This window comes from Erythrolamprus reginae, chromosome 5 (genome assembly GCF_031021105.1).
Source record: "Erythrolamprus reginae isolate rEryReg1 chromosome 5, rEryReg1.hap1, whole genome shotgun sequence".
Lineage (NCBI taxonomy): Eukaryota > Metazoa > Chordata > Lepidosauria > Squamata > Dipsadidae > Erythrolamprus > Erythrolamprus reginae.
The window spans coordinates 20,479,501-20,493,660 of NC_091954.1; the positions used below are offsets into that span (position 1 = coordinate 20,479,501).

The window sequence follows — 14,160 nt, forward strand, 5'->3', positions numbered from 1 at the left end:
AGAAGTTGGTTGGTTCCCTCCTTGATAAATTTCTATCCATTATTCTTATTTTGCCTTGAAGAGGTTGATCCCCTTCTTCTCTGCGATAGCCCCTCAAGTACTGCAAGTCTACTATAAGGTTGCTGTAGAAATACCACCTTATATGAACAAAGCCTAAGGACCACAGTAGATTTATCGTCAGAAATTTTGCATTTCTTCTTTCTCCTTGTAATATTAAAGCCTGCGCTTTTTATTGAATACATTGTACGCTGAAATGAAATAAAAATGACACTAAGGATGAATTTTTCTACAGACTTCACAAAAGAAAGCTGAGGCAAAATAATTTGGATTGAAAGATACGCACTTGAGATTATGCAACTGGATAGCCAATAAAATGATAATCACATCAAACACTACAGAAGTCACAGCAAATCATGGAAGCAGTTTGCAGTGGGAAAAGAAGGAAAAAGCTTAAGCATGTCTCCTCGATCTCTCACTGTCCGTTTAAATTATTTAAAGCATTTTAAATTCCTATTAGAAGTGTGCCCAAGGGCAGTGACCTGATAGAAGAGCAGTTGCTGATAGTTTACAGGATATCTGGGAAGCAAAAGATGAGGAGTTAAGAAGCAGGAGAGAGAGAGAAAAAAAAGAAAACAAATGTATAAAAAATAAAGAATAGAAAAGGGAAGGGGTTTCTAATACTGTATGGTAAAGAAAGTGGTTATGGGAAAAAGACAGACCACACCAAATGAGAATATGAGTTGGCCTTCTCCAGGTCCCGTCAACTCAACAATGCCGGTTGGCAGGACCTAGGGGAAGAGCCTTCTCTGTGGGGGGCCCAGCCCTCTGGAATCAGCTCCCCCCAGAGATTCATACTGCCCCCACCCTCCTTGCCTTCCACAAGAGTCTTAAGACTGACTTGTGTCGCTAGACTTGGGGCCATTAGATTCTTGCCCCCTGGCCGATGAATGGACTGAGAGGAATCGATTGAATGTAGGGTTTTTGGTTTTAGATTATATATTTAATTAATTGGACCCAAAATATTATGTATTGTTTTATTATTTGTTGTGAGCCACCCCAAGTCCTCAGAGAGGGATGGCATAAAAATCAAACAAACAAACAAACAAACAAACAAACAAATAAATGAACGAACAAACAAACAAACAAATATTTGCTTAATTTTGCAGTTATTTTTCTTCACATTGCTTTTTTCTCTGAATAAAATATTAATCAGCATTAAATAATATGGCCTAAAACATGGGTGTCAAACTCACATTGTCACATGGTCACATGATATATTATGACTCTTTCCCCCTTTGCTAAACCATAGGTGGGCGTGGCCAGCATGTGACGCATCCGGCCTACAGGCTGTGAGTTTGACACCCCTGGCCTACAATATGTATTTTCCTCATACATTCCAAACCAGGGAGAATAAGGGGTAGAGAAAAGAACAAGTAACAATTATAAAACAATTATTATTACACTAATACTGTATCTTGGCATGCTGATTACCTCATTCCCTAAGAGACATAAGTTAACATATATGCAATTTTCATATCTTATTTGAAAATGAAAATATGGGTTTGACTCAATTTTATGATAATAACTGGCCAAAATTAGTCCTCGGAGAGAGGCGGCATACAAATCCAAATGAATAATAAAGTAAAATAAAATAAAATAAAATAATCCAGTAGATATAATAATAGTGAGGCAACAATATGAACTCAGGTCTCCTAAACCGAAATCTAGAACTCCGTATTGTCAAGTCAACCCACAGAAGGCTTGTCATTGTTCTGACAAGATAAAATTCTCAGCTTCAGAAAACTCCAAGGGAATTGAATGAAGAGTTATAAAAATGTAAGCAGTGAATCAGTAGCGGGTTGCAAATGCTGTCACCACCAGCTCGTTCGTGTGCCCGCGCAATACTTCTGCGCTGGCTTAGAAGCGCCCTGAGTGGGTGGGCAGAGCCTCCCGCCATCACCACTACTGGTTTGCAGAACAAGGCCAAACCAGGAGCAACCCTCTGCTGCAGTGAATTCAAAATAACTCTGCAAATACATCCAAACTCTGGCATTTTGCCTACACTGTACAGGGTGAGAAATATTCTAGTTTGAAAGGATTTAACAAGCGTAAAAATCTCTTCATCCCAAACATGGGTTAGCATATTTTTCCAGATAATAAAGCCTCCCTAACTCTATAATCTTTTCAACTATTCTTGGTCGTAGCTTCTCATTAGGAACAAAAATGATACAAGTGGGAATATGGAGGACAAGGATTGCTTCATGACAGATGAAAAAGGGAAAGAAAATGACCATCTCAGTCACAGAGAATCCCATCTTCCTCCTTATAAAAAAAAGCTAAATAACATCTTAAGTGTTGTGGTTCAGCCTGAGCCAGAGCAAAGACCAGCTGTGTCTCTGGTGGCTCCATGCCCGGGGGAGGCTGAGAGTGGAGAGGAGAGTTCTTGGCAGCCAGACAAGGGAGATAGCAGTCAGGAAAGTGACGAGGAAGAAAGGCCTGGGAGCCCTGGGGGAGGGCTATCTCAAGCAAGTAGCTTGGATTCTCTGGAGTCCCTGGAGTCATTGGATGACGAAGCACAAGCTATCATTAGTATGCGACAGAGATGCATAGATCAAAGGAGAAATCAACTGAATAGATATTATCAGCGTTGAATGGGAACACCAGGGGGTTGGGTGTGGTCCTCATTAGCAGGGAAGGGTTTATAAGGCAGGCAAACCCTTTCGGCAGCGTGGAGTGTTATCAAAGTGGAGTTGCTGTTATCTGCATTTTCTCTCAGCGTTTTTGTTCCTGGCTCATGGCCCAGCAGTCTTGAAGACCCGTGGGAGGTTGGTGTCTGTTAGCAACAGCCTCGTTTGGCATCCCGTGTTTCTGTATGAACAATTGCCTTCGTGTATCTATTTGGAGTTCCAGTGCTTTCCTGACTTGTAAGGACATTTTCTGTTGGCTTCTTTTCTTTTTACCATTACAAAACTGTTTTTGGATTCAACCGGTGTGTCTGGCTTATCTTTTTGGGTTGGTCATAGTTTCCGGAGTGAACGAGACAAAACATTAAGGAAAATCCATTATAGTTAGCCTCCCCTCCCCCCATTTTTTTAAAAAATATCAGTGGAAGGACTATTTTGGGTTGCTTTAAATGTACCTGCATGGGTACATCTATGTTTTCTATATTAACTTTTTGTGGAAAACTATTAAGGGTCAGTGACCGGCTTAAAATGTCTATGATAGAAAACTCCATCAGCAGAAAAGTACATTCTTCAATTACTAAATACATCTTGTACAAAAGTAGAAGAGGCATTTGATGTATTATAATGACGTACTGTATAGTAATTTAATATGGGAGACCAGGTTGAGATGACAGTTCAACAATTCTTCTGCAAAACAATTCCACCTCTTTGCTCATTTCTTAAACTGCTGACCAGGAGGCCATCTGAAAGTTTCTAAGTCATGGAAGAGCAGTTCTGTTCAAGCTAGAGAGGCCAATTATTGTTTAAAAAATCTAGATACTGTTGTGGTTAGCTCTGGCCCTGCTCCTGCCCCAAGGACTGTGGATGTAGGGGAGACATCCACATGCTGAAGGCCTGTTTTGCTCCCGGTGGAATCTGCTGATGAAGGCTCCTCTGACCAAGAAGACATGAGTGACAGGGAAGAGGAGAGTGGGGCAGACAGCTCAGAAGGAGATCAATTATCTAGCTCCTCCTTGGATTCAGAACAAGAGTTAATGATAGAGCCACGCATGCGGAGAGCGATGCATAGGCAACAACAACTGAGAGATTATTATCAAAGAAAATGAGGCCACCTGTGGTTGGGTGGGGCTATGGTAATTAGTGGGTTTGGCCATTGTGGAGGATTATCTGATCGTTGTGTTTCGTGACTGCTTTACTGACTTTGACTTTTTGTGTGCTGATTTTTCCCTGCTTTGAAACTAAACCAGAGCAAATTGTGTTTCATTTTGTGAAAGAAGAAGGACTGTGAATTGCCTCACAGCTGCAATCTAAGTATCACAGAACTGATAAGGGACTTGTACAAATTACCAGTTTGGTTGGAGACGAGTGCTCTTTGCTATACCAAAAGAGGGCCTAGGTTAAGTGAATTTTCATTATAAAGAACATTGTTTTGAATTTTCAAAAGTTTGTGTGTCTGAATTTTGTACCTGTGAATTTTTGGGAGGATTCTACCAGAGAGCCTGACAGAACAGATACATAGCTATGTTACAAAGATCAAATGAAACAACTGCAGTGAACTCACAGTTGCAATACCAGTTTTCTGATTGTGACCAACGCCACCATCCACGGCTCGCACAATGAGTATGTATTCTGATTTAGCTTCCCGGTCCAGTAGAGATGTGGTGGTGATTTCCCCTGAAGCAGGCAAGAGAGAGAAGGAAAGAAGAGCTTATACATTGGAAAAGAGACTCAAAGTGCATCTGAGTTAGAAATTATTTTCCTAAGCTTATAGAACAATGTGGTGCAGTCATTTGGAAGGTTTTGCAAATTCACCTTTTCATGATGTCACAGAAGGTGCTAAGAGAAAAGGCATTACCAACAAAACGCTGAAACTTTGCAGCATCTGAACAGGGAGTAAAAACCCAGTCTACTTGAAGGAAAGAAAATACAGTGGTACCTCTACCTAAGAACGCCTCTACTTATGAACTTTTCTACATAAGAATTGGGTGTTCAATATTTTTTTGCTTATTTCCACTTACAAACCTGAGCCTCTGAAACTGTAACCAGAAAAGTCAGGGAGAAGCCTCCGTGGGACCTCTCTAGGAATCTCCTAGGAGGAAACAGGGCCAGAAAGGGCAGGGAGAAGTCTCTGTGGGGCCTCTCTAGGAATCTCCTGGCAGGAAACAGGGCTGGAAAAGGTGGGGAAAAACCTCCATGGGGCCTCTCTAGGAATCTTCTGGGAGGAAACAGGGCCTCCACCCTCCCTGTGGCTTCCCCAATCGCACACATTACTTGCTTTTACATTGATTCCTATAGGAAAAATTACTTCTTACAAACTTTTCTACTTAAGAACCTGGTCACAGAACGAATTAAATTTGTAAGTAGAGGTACCACTGTATAGGAAACCCTAGAAAAGTTATCAAGATATACATTGGAAGCTATGAAAACAGTAGAGCTCAGGAGAAAAAAATCCAGGTCACTTGTATGTTGGATGATTACTAATCAGATGCACCTCCAATGTTAATTTCAGGGGTAGGTTCCTTCCAGTTTGGACCAAATCGCCTAAACCGTTAGTGACCTGTTGGTGATGCAAGGATGGTGTCACGGATCTGGTTTGTGTGATGCTGGTCCGTGGACACCCCCATCTTTTTGGGGGAATTTTTGCCACATTTCTCCATGTTTGGATGGCTTTTCCTTTTTTGCTGCTTGAAAAAGAGCCCTCCCACCCACCCTTGGATTTATTTCTGCACCTGAAGCACATCTGATGAGCTCCTCAGCTGTGTTTCAGGCTAAATCCTGACACTGAGCAAGTGCGGAAGTGAATTCGCACAAGTGGATGCACGCAAAACATCGCAATGCGATCCGGAGGTGAAGGTAAGTGGAACCCACCCCTAGTTAATGTGGGATTCAGTCTGAGGCTCCTCAGGGAACGGCTGGAACTCTGCCGGCTCCATGCTCAGAGGGGGAGGACGAGGAACAGGAGGAGGAGGAGGACCAGGCAGATGGGGAAAAGGAATGTCAGGACGAGGAGGAGGGAGAACAGCCTGAGACCCCCGGGGGGGAGCTCTCCCCAGCGAGTAGCCTGGAATCATTAGATGAGAACGCACAAGCCATCATAGATATGAGGCAGAGAAGGGCAGCACAAAGAAGGGGACAATTAGCCAGGTATTTCCATCCCTAATAGGCAACAGCTGGGTTTGGGTGTGGTTCTCCTCAGAAAGGTTGAAAAGGCAGGCCCGCCCTTCCTGTATTGTGGAGAGTTATCTTTTGGGAGTCCTGTGACCTTGCTTCGATCCTTGGCGTCTCTGATTCTGGCTTGTGGCCTCGAAGGCTGAAAACTTGGGGGAGGCGTGGGTTTTATTATCTACAGTGGTGTGTGTGCCAGCAAGAAGCCTGTTGTATTGTCTGGCCGTCGTGACTCTTCTGTGAAGCTTCATAGCATTCCAGTTTGTAAGAACAGTTTTTGTTATCTGTGTTTGTTTTCAAAGATTTAAAATGACTTTGCTTTTTACCAGTGTGTCTGGATACTCTTTTTAGTTGGTGTTGGCATCTGGGGGAACCCAGACAGAACAGTTAATATGCCATGTTTTAACCATATTGTTATCAGTTCAGTTTAAACTATGATGCTATGAATCTCACAATAAAGTCTATAGGCGGGAAGTGCCTGAAAAAGCTATCTAAGGTATGATCCACTACCTAATACCTCTTTAATAGGTTTCTGAAACTGCCTGATCTTCTCTCTTATTGCTCCAGTAATGAACTGAAAGGCATCCAATTGCCTTGTTTGTACAGTAGGCTAACCAAGATGGAACTGTCCATTGATTCCATGGCCCCCGTATTCAGCTTATACACCGAAGTTCAATTCCCTGGTCAAACACAAATCACTTTAATTTTAAGGGGCTGTCCACAGCAGATTATCTGGGGGAAACGATTAAAAATTGATCTTGAACTGCAAGAGGTCAAAAGATTCATTGAAATACATTTGCCTCCCAAGTTCCTGTGGTACCCATTAATCTGCAGTCTGGGGAAAAAACGAAGTCAGTGTGGGACTTAAAGAAAAAGGACACGTCTCTGTGATGAATTACTCCACTTTGCCCACAAAGTTACATCCAATTAGGTACACCTTCACAGCGCACTAATTTTAGTGATGCTATTCCTACAGAATTCTTCTCAGATTCTCTCTCCCCCCTCTCACTACTTCCCGGCATGCAGAATATCATCTCCCTCCCTATAGAATAGAGGGAACAGGGCAAGAGACAAAGTGATGCTTTACTGGAACCAATGTTCAAATTCTCTAGATGGAGGAATTGAATGGAATGTGCTTTACAATGAATGGTAAAGAATGCATGCAACGCTAGGTATAATGGACTTCTCAGAGCTTGGGAAAGAGAATGGTATTTTGCAAAATATTACTGGGCAACACGTTGCATATCTGCAAAGCAAGTAGCAACTTCTCCACTACCTTAAGATGTGGTCATCTGGAGAGCTAAAGAATTCTAATAATCCTACAGATAAATGGATTGCAAAATACATACAAGATTCTATAACCTCACCCTTATCTTCCTTTCCCTTCCAATGTATCTGGTTAATAAGATCTTGTGTTGTGGTTAGCTCTGGCCCAGCTCCTGCCCCAAGGACTGTGGATGTGGGGGAGACATCCACATGCTGCAGGCCTGTTTTGCTCTTGGTAGAATCTGCTGATGAAGGCTCCTCTGACCAAGAAGACATGAGTGACAGGGAGGAGAGTGTGGCAGACAGCTCAGAAAGAGATCAATTATCTAGCTTCTCTTTGGATTCAGAACAAGAGTTGATGATACAGCCACGCATGCAGAGAGCGATGCACAGGCAACAACAACTGAGAGATTATTATCAAAGAAAATGAGGCCACCTGTGGTTGGGTGGGGCTGTGGTGATTAGTGAGGCTGCTATAAATAGCAGCCTGTGGGTTTGGCCATTGTGGAGGATTATCTGATCCTTGTGTTTCGTGACTGCTTTGCTGACTTTGACATTTTGTGTGCTGATTTTCCCCCACTTTGAAACTAAACCAGAGCAAAGTGTGTTTTGCTTTGTGAAACAAGAAGGACTGTGAATTGCCTCACAGCTGCAAGCTACGTATCACAGAACTGATAAGGGACTTGTACAAATTACCAGTTTGTTTGGAGACCAGTGCTCTTTGCTATACAAAAAGAGTGCTTAGTTCATTTGGATTTTCAGTATAAAGAACATTGTTTTGAATTTTCAAATGTGTGTGTGTGTCTGAAATTTGTACCTGTGAATTTTTGGGAGGAGTCTACCAGAGAGCCCAACAGAACATCTTGTGAAAATCTAATCTTTTTAATTGTGAATAATGTCTATTAGGCATTTGTAAGTGAGACTAGATCTTGCATGGGTTGCAGATGTTTTTTGCCCCGTGGTAAAAATCTCAGATAAAGTTTTGTGGTCTATAGAAGGAAGAGAATATGCTGCTGCATTGAGGCCTATCAAATCATTCAGTGACAACCCAGAAAGAAGATAGACTCCCAAAGTTCATGGCCTTTATTGTCTGTAGCTTAATGATCAGCATATGGAAAGTAAGCAATAGTGGTTTGAACTCAGTGCAGGAAGGAAATATGATTTAATAGCTAAAACAAAAATCTGGTGGGATGAGCCTGGAGTACCAATGGTAGAGGATATTTCTTGCTCAAAAAGAACCGATGTAGTAGAGAAGGAGGAAGACTAACTTGTGTTAAATGTAAACACACCTGCTCATAAATCTTAATGAATAAACTTGGCAGTGCTACAAAGAGATTTGGAATAAAATAAACAAAATGTGTATTGTAAAATATTTTTAGTTCTTGGCCTATTAACCAAAGAGATTTATTTGTTTGATACAAGTACTTGTCTATATAAATTCTAACAACTATTGGTGGTTTACAATCCACAACTAATCCAAACAATATATAAACTATCATATATATACCAGAATACCTCCGGAACCGCCTTCTACCACACGAATCCCAGTGGCTGATTAGGTCCCACAGAGTTGGCGTTCTCTGGGTCCCGTCGACAAACCAATGTCGTTTGGCGGGCCCCAGGGGAAGAGCCTTCTCTGTGGCGGCCCCGGCCCTCTGGAATCAACTCCCCCTGGAGATTAGAACGGCCCCCACCCTCCTTGTCTTTTGCAAATTACTCAAGACCCACCTATATTGCCAGGCATGGGGGAACTGAGACACCTCCCCCAGGCTTTTATATTTTATGTTTGGTATGCATGTGTTGTATGGTTTTAATTGTTGGGGTTTTATATATACTTTTTTAATATTAGATTTGTATTACTATTATATTGTTTTTGTGATTGTTGTGAGCCACCCCGAGTCTTTGGAGAGGGGCGGCATACGAATCTAACAAATTATTATTATTATTATTATTATTATTATTATTATTATTATTATTATTAACATGTATGTATACACCTGTGATGCCAAACCTATGGTATAGCATAGGTGGCATGTGGAGTCATATCTGTTGCCCTAGCTCAGCTCCAATGCACATGTGTGCTAGCTGGTTGGTTTTTGGCTGGCTCTGCTCATGATGCTCCTCCCCTCCCAAGAATCTCCACATGGCCCATTTTGGATGCCAGGTAAGAACAGGGCTTTTTTGGCCTCTGGAGGGCCTCCGGGAGGTCGTGGAGGCTGTTTTTGCCCTCCCCAAGCTGCAAGAAAGCCTCTGGAGCTTGGGGAGGGTGAAAAATGGGTCGACCAGGCCCACTGGAAGTTGCAAAATAGGTCATTTCCAGCCTCCAGAGGTTTCAGGGAAACCAGCAAGGCCCAAGGATCATGCACGTATGTGTGGCAGAGCATGTGAGGGGCAGAGCAGCGCATGGGGGTTTCACATGCATATGTGCAGGAGGGCAGGGCACATGGGGACATTAAATTATGGGTATTGGCACATGCACATGTACTATTGTGCATGAGTGCATGCTTTTGGCACTTGAGGGAAAAAAATATTTGCAACACATTACAAAAATATATTTACAAGTTAAGTGACTTCTATCAACTCTCTATATAACTGCCTGAAATTTTCTTGGCAATATTTTTGGGAAGTGTTTTGTTAATATCTTCTTCTTAGGGACTGAGTGAGAAGGACATGCCCAAGATCATCCAGCTGGCTTTGTATTTAACGCAGGACTAGGACTAACAGCTTCCTGGTTTCTATCTTGATGCTTTAATATACACTGCTCAAAAAAATAAAGGGAAGACTTAAACAACACAATATAACTCCAAGTAAATTAAACCTCTGTGAAATTAAACTGTCCATTTAGGAAACAACTCCAATTGACAATTAATTTCACATGCTGTTGTGCACATTCAACTTTGTAGATAACAAAGTATTCAATGAGAATATTTTATTCATTCAGATCTAGGATATGTTATCCGAGTGTTCCCTTTATGTTTTTGATCAGTATATTTTCCACAAGCTAATTCCTTTTGAAGACATATGAAATAGTAATAGAAACATAGAAACATAGAAGACTGACGGCAGAAAAAGACCTCATGGTCCATCTAGTCTGCCCTTTTACTATTTCCTGTATTTTATCTTGCAATGGATATATGTTTATCCCAGGCATGTTTAAATTCAGTTACTGTGGATTTCCCAACCACGTCTGCTGGAAGTTTGTTCCAAGGATCTACTACTCTTTCAGTAAAATAATATTTTCTCAAGTTGCCTTTGATCTTTCCCCCAACTAACTTCAGATTGTGTCCCCTTGTTCTTGTGTTCACTTTCCTGTTAAAAACACTTCCCTCCTGAACCCTATTTAACCCTTTAACATATTTAAATGTTTCGATCATGTCCCCCCTTTTCCTTCTGTCTTCCAGACTATACAGATTGAGTTCATTCAGTCTTTCCTGATACGTTTTATACTTAAGACCTTCCACCATTCTTGTAGCCCGTCTTTGGACCCGTTCAATTTTGTCAATATCTTTTTGTAGGTGAGGTCTCCAGAACTGAACACAGTATTCCAAATGTGGTCTCACCAGCGCTCTATATAAGGGGATCACAATCTCCCTCTTCCTGCTTGTTATACCTCTAGCTATGCAGCCAAGCATCTTACTTGCCTTTCCTACCGCCCGACCACACTGCTCACTCATTTTGAGACTGTCAGAAATCACTACCCCTAAATCCTTCTCTTCTGAAGTTTTTGCTAACACAGAACTGCCAATGCAATACTCAGATTGAGGATTCCTTTTCCCCAAGTGCATTATTTTACATTTGGAAACATTAAACTGCAGTTTCCATTGCTTAATGGCAGGCTATTGAATGAACCTGATATCTAGAGGGACATAAACGCTGGGAACATGATCCTTCTAAAATATTTCTGATCCAATTTGCTGAAATCTTTCTCTCTCAAAAAGGTTTAAGAAGACCAGCTACCTTTGGTGTGATACCTAAATGAGAAGATATGACATGTAATAAGAACTTTGGAGAGAAAATGACTAAGTAACATAAGCATTCTTAAGAAATTTAGAATCAAATAGAGAGATGTAAAATGGGAGATACTTGACTTGATAGTAACCATACATACAGAAAGATAATGAAACAGTAGTTGATCATAAACTGAATATGGTTGGGCAACGTGATATGTCAGGTGTAATATTGGGATGTGAACAGAATGATAGTTTGTGGGAAAGGTTTGTCCTATTTTTGTGTGCATTGGTTACAATCTACTTTAAATAGTATGTCACAATACATTAAATTTTAAGACAAGTTCAGATAGCCGTTATTTACCTAACCCCAACACATTTCTATTCTGATTCTCATAATCAACAGAGAATGTAGAGATTGGAAATGTTCAGTCTTTAGAAAAGAAGAATTTGATGGGGATATGTTAAAGGTCTACATACAGGATGTCACCCAGTAGGAAGATGTATTGTTATAGTTATGGAGTTTAGAACATAGAATACAGGATTTAGGTTATGGAAAGATGATTGTGACTAAACATTAGAAAGATATTCCTAGGAACAGTCTGACTATAAAACCAATTTCTTAAATAAACTCTGGCCTCTATTTCATTGATGTGATCAGGTGCATGATAGTCAGACAGGTATTTATTTTGGATTTCCACATTGGGCAGATATCGTATTCAATGTTAAATGCCACTTCCATTACTAAGATCTGGGAGATGTTCAATTTTTTAGTGAAAATGAAACAAAATACAGTGGTACCTCCTCATACGAACTTAATTGGTTCCAGGAGGAGGTTCGTAAGGTGAAAAGTTCGTAAGATGAAACAATGTTTCCCATAGGAATCAATGTAAAAGCAAAAAATGCATGCAAATCCTTCAGGAAAATCCCAAACTTTAGAAGGGAGGCGAACAGAGGGCAGGGAGGAGCAGCTAAAGGGGGCAGGTGGAAGAAGCAAGGCTAGGCTAAAGGGTGAGTGGGAAGGAAGAAAGGCAAGGGGAGCGCCCCTCCCTTTTCTTTCTTCAAAAGACACCGTTTCAGTTCCTTTGCAAGCACGTTATTCTCTGCAAAAAATTTCCTCCCCCAAGCTGCCCCTCCCTCCTCCCTTTTCTTTCTTAAAAAGACACCCTTTCAGTTCCTTTGCAAGCACGTTGTTCTCTGCAAAATTTTTCCTCCCCTAAGCTGCCCCTCCCTCCTCCCTTTTCTTTCTTAAAAAGACACCCTTTCAGTTCCTTTGCAAGCATGTTGTTCTCTGCAAAATTTTTCCTCCCCCAAGCTGCCCCTCCCTCCTTCCTTTTCTTTCTTAAAAAGACACCCTTTCAGTTCCTTTGCAAGCACGTTGTTCTCTGCAAAACTTTTCCTCCCCCAAGCTGCCCTTCCCTCCTCCCTTTTCTTTCTTAAAAAGACACCCATTCCTTTGCAAGCATGTTGTTCTCTGCAAAATGTTTCCTACTCCAAGCAGCCCCTCCCTTTTCTTTCTTCAAAAAAGGGGAAAAAAAGAAACCCCTTCATCCCAGCAGCAGCTGCTTGGGTTCGTAAGGTGAAAATAGTTCGGAAGAAGAGGCAAAAAAATCTTAAACACCGGGTTCGTATCTTGAAAAGTTTGTTAGAAGAGGCGTTCGTAAGATGAGGTATCACTGTACCAGGAAAGGCATTTTAATAGTTGCAACTTGTTTTGGTTCTCCCAAATTCTTGGATGTCATGCTCCACTCCAAAAGTATTATAATTAAATTGTAATTTTTAATATGACAGTGAGAAATGATTACATGTAGAAAGTGATATTATTAAGTATATTTAACTAATTAAAATTAAATTACAATTTGGCCTTGGCTTTATTTTCTGGAGCAGACTATTTCTGGCATACCATTCAAAAACAGATTATACATCTGAGCTTTAAGGCAATTTACTCTGATTTACGGAATGCACAGAGTTTTGAATTCTGGGCAACATGAACATTCCTATAACACAAACGTTTCACCCTGAAATTTTTCACAAGTATTATACTGATTTTGTTCTGGTGTTAGGCAGTGTGATCTTCATATTCATATCTGTATTTTTATTTCTCTTTTAGTGGATAATTTGTTAGATGAGTGAAAACAAAGCCATTAAATTAAAAAATTCAGGAAAACTGAGGAGAAAGTTTATTTGTACTTACCTGAACGAGCATTAATGCGAAAATGTGACGATCCTTCCAAAGAGTATATAATAGATTCTTGACCATATTCTCTTGATCGATCAAAGTCTGTCGCATTTAGAAATAGCACTGTTGCTCCTTGAAGAAAGCAAGAAAAATAAGATCAAGAGTTTACAAATTTATTTATTTTGGAAAATTTATATTACACTCAAATAGTTTATTGCAATTTTGATTTCCATAATTTTTAATCCAATAGACTTTTTTCCTCCCTTGATACATTTTGTTTCCTTTTCATTTTTATCTATAAGCTGCCCAGAGCTACTACAGAGTCTGGCACTTTGAAACTGCAACAATAAACAAATAAGTCTTCTCCAAAGTACAAGGTAAATTGGTGATCTGTAATCAAAATTTGCTGTGTGGGGTATGAATGGAGGTATATAACACACACACACACACACACATACACACACACACACACACACGTGAGTGTGTGTTCGTGCATGTGTGTATGTGTGATTTGACAAGGGGTGGGAAGCATAGAACTCTTCCCTGGTACAAGCTGAGACGGAGGAGAGCCTATGGTCTACAGATTAAACTACTGCCTTGCAAAGTAGAATCTGCAGGTTCAAATTCCAGTAAGGATATGGCTAGCTGATGTTCTGTCTGGGTTCCCCCAGACGTCAACACCAACTAAAAAGAGTAGCCAGACACGCTGGTAAAAAGCAAAGTCATTTTATATCTTTGAAAACAAACACAGATAACAAAAACTGTTCTTACAAACTGGAATGCTATGAAGCTTCACAGAAGAGTCACGATGGCCAGACAATACAACAGGCTTCTTGCTGGCACACACACCACTGTAGATAATAAAACCCACGCCTCCCCCAAGTTTTCAGCCTTCGAGGCCACAAGCCAGAATCAGAGA

The 14,160-nt window shown here is 40.8% G+C and overlaps 1 protein-coding gene across 1 annotated transcript in view; it reads right to left on the minus strand.

The window, feature by feature from the left end:
• The window catches only part of CDH23 (cadherin related 23), a 726,582-nt gene that overhangs the window by 251,762 nt on the left and 460,660 nt on the right, over positions 1-14,160 (minus strand). The window contains exons 18-19 of the mRNA XM_070753910.1: positions 13,257-13,373; positions 4,246-4,358 (exon numbers count right to left, since the gene is read on the minus strand). Of these exons, the coding sequence (XP_070610011.1) occupies positions 4,246-4,358; positions 13,257-13,373 (230 nt within the window). The remainder of the gene's footprint in view (positions 1-4,245; positions 4,359-13,256; positions 13,374-14,160) is intronic.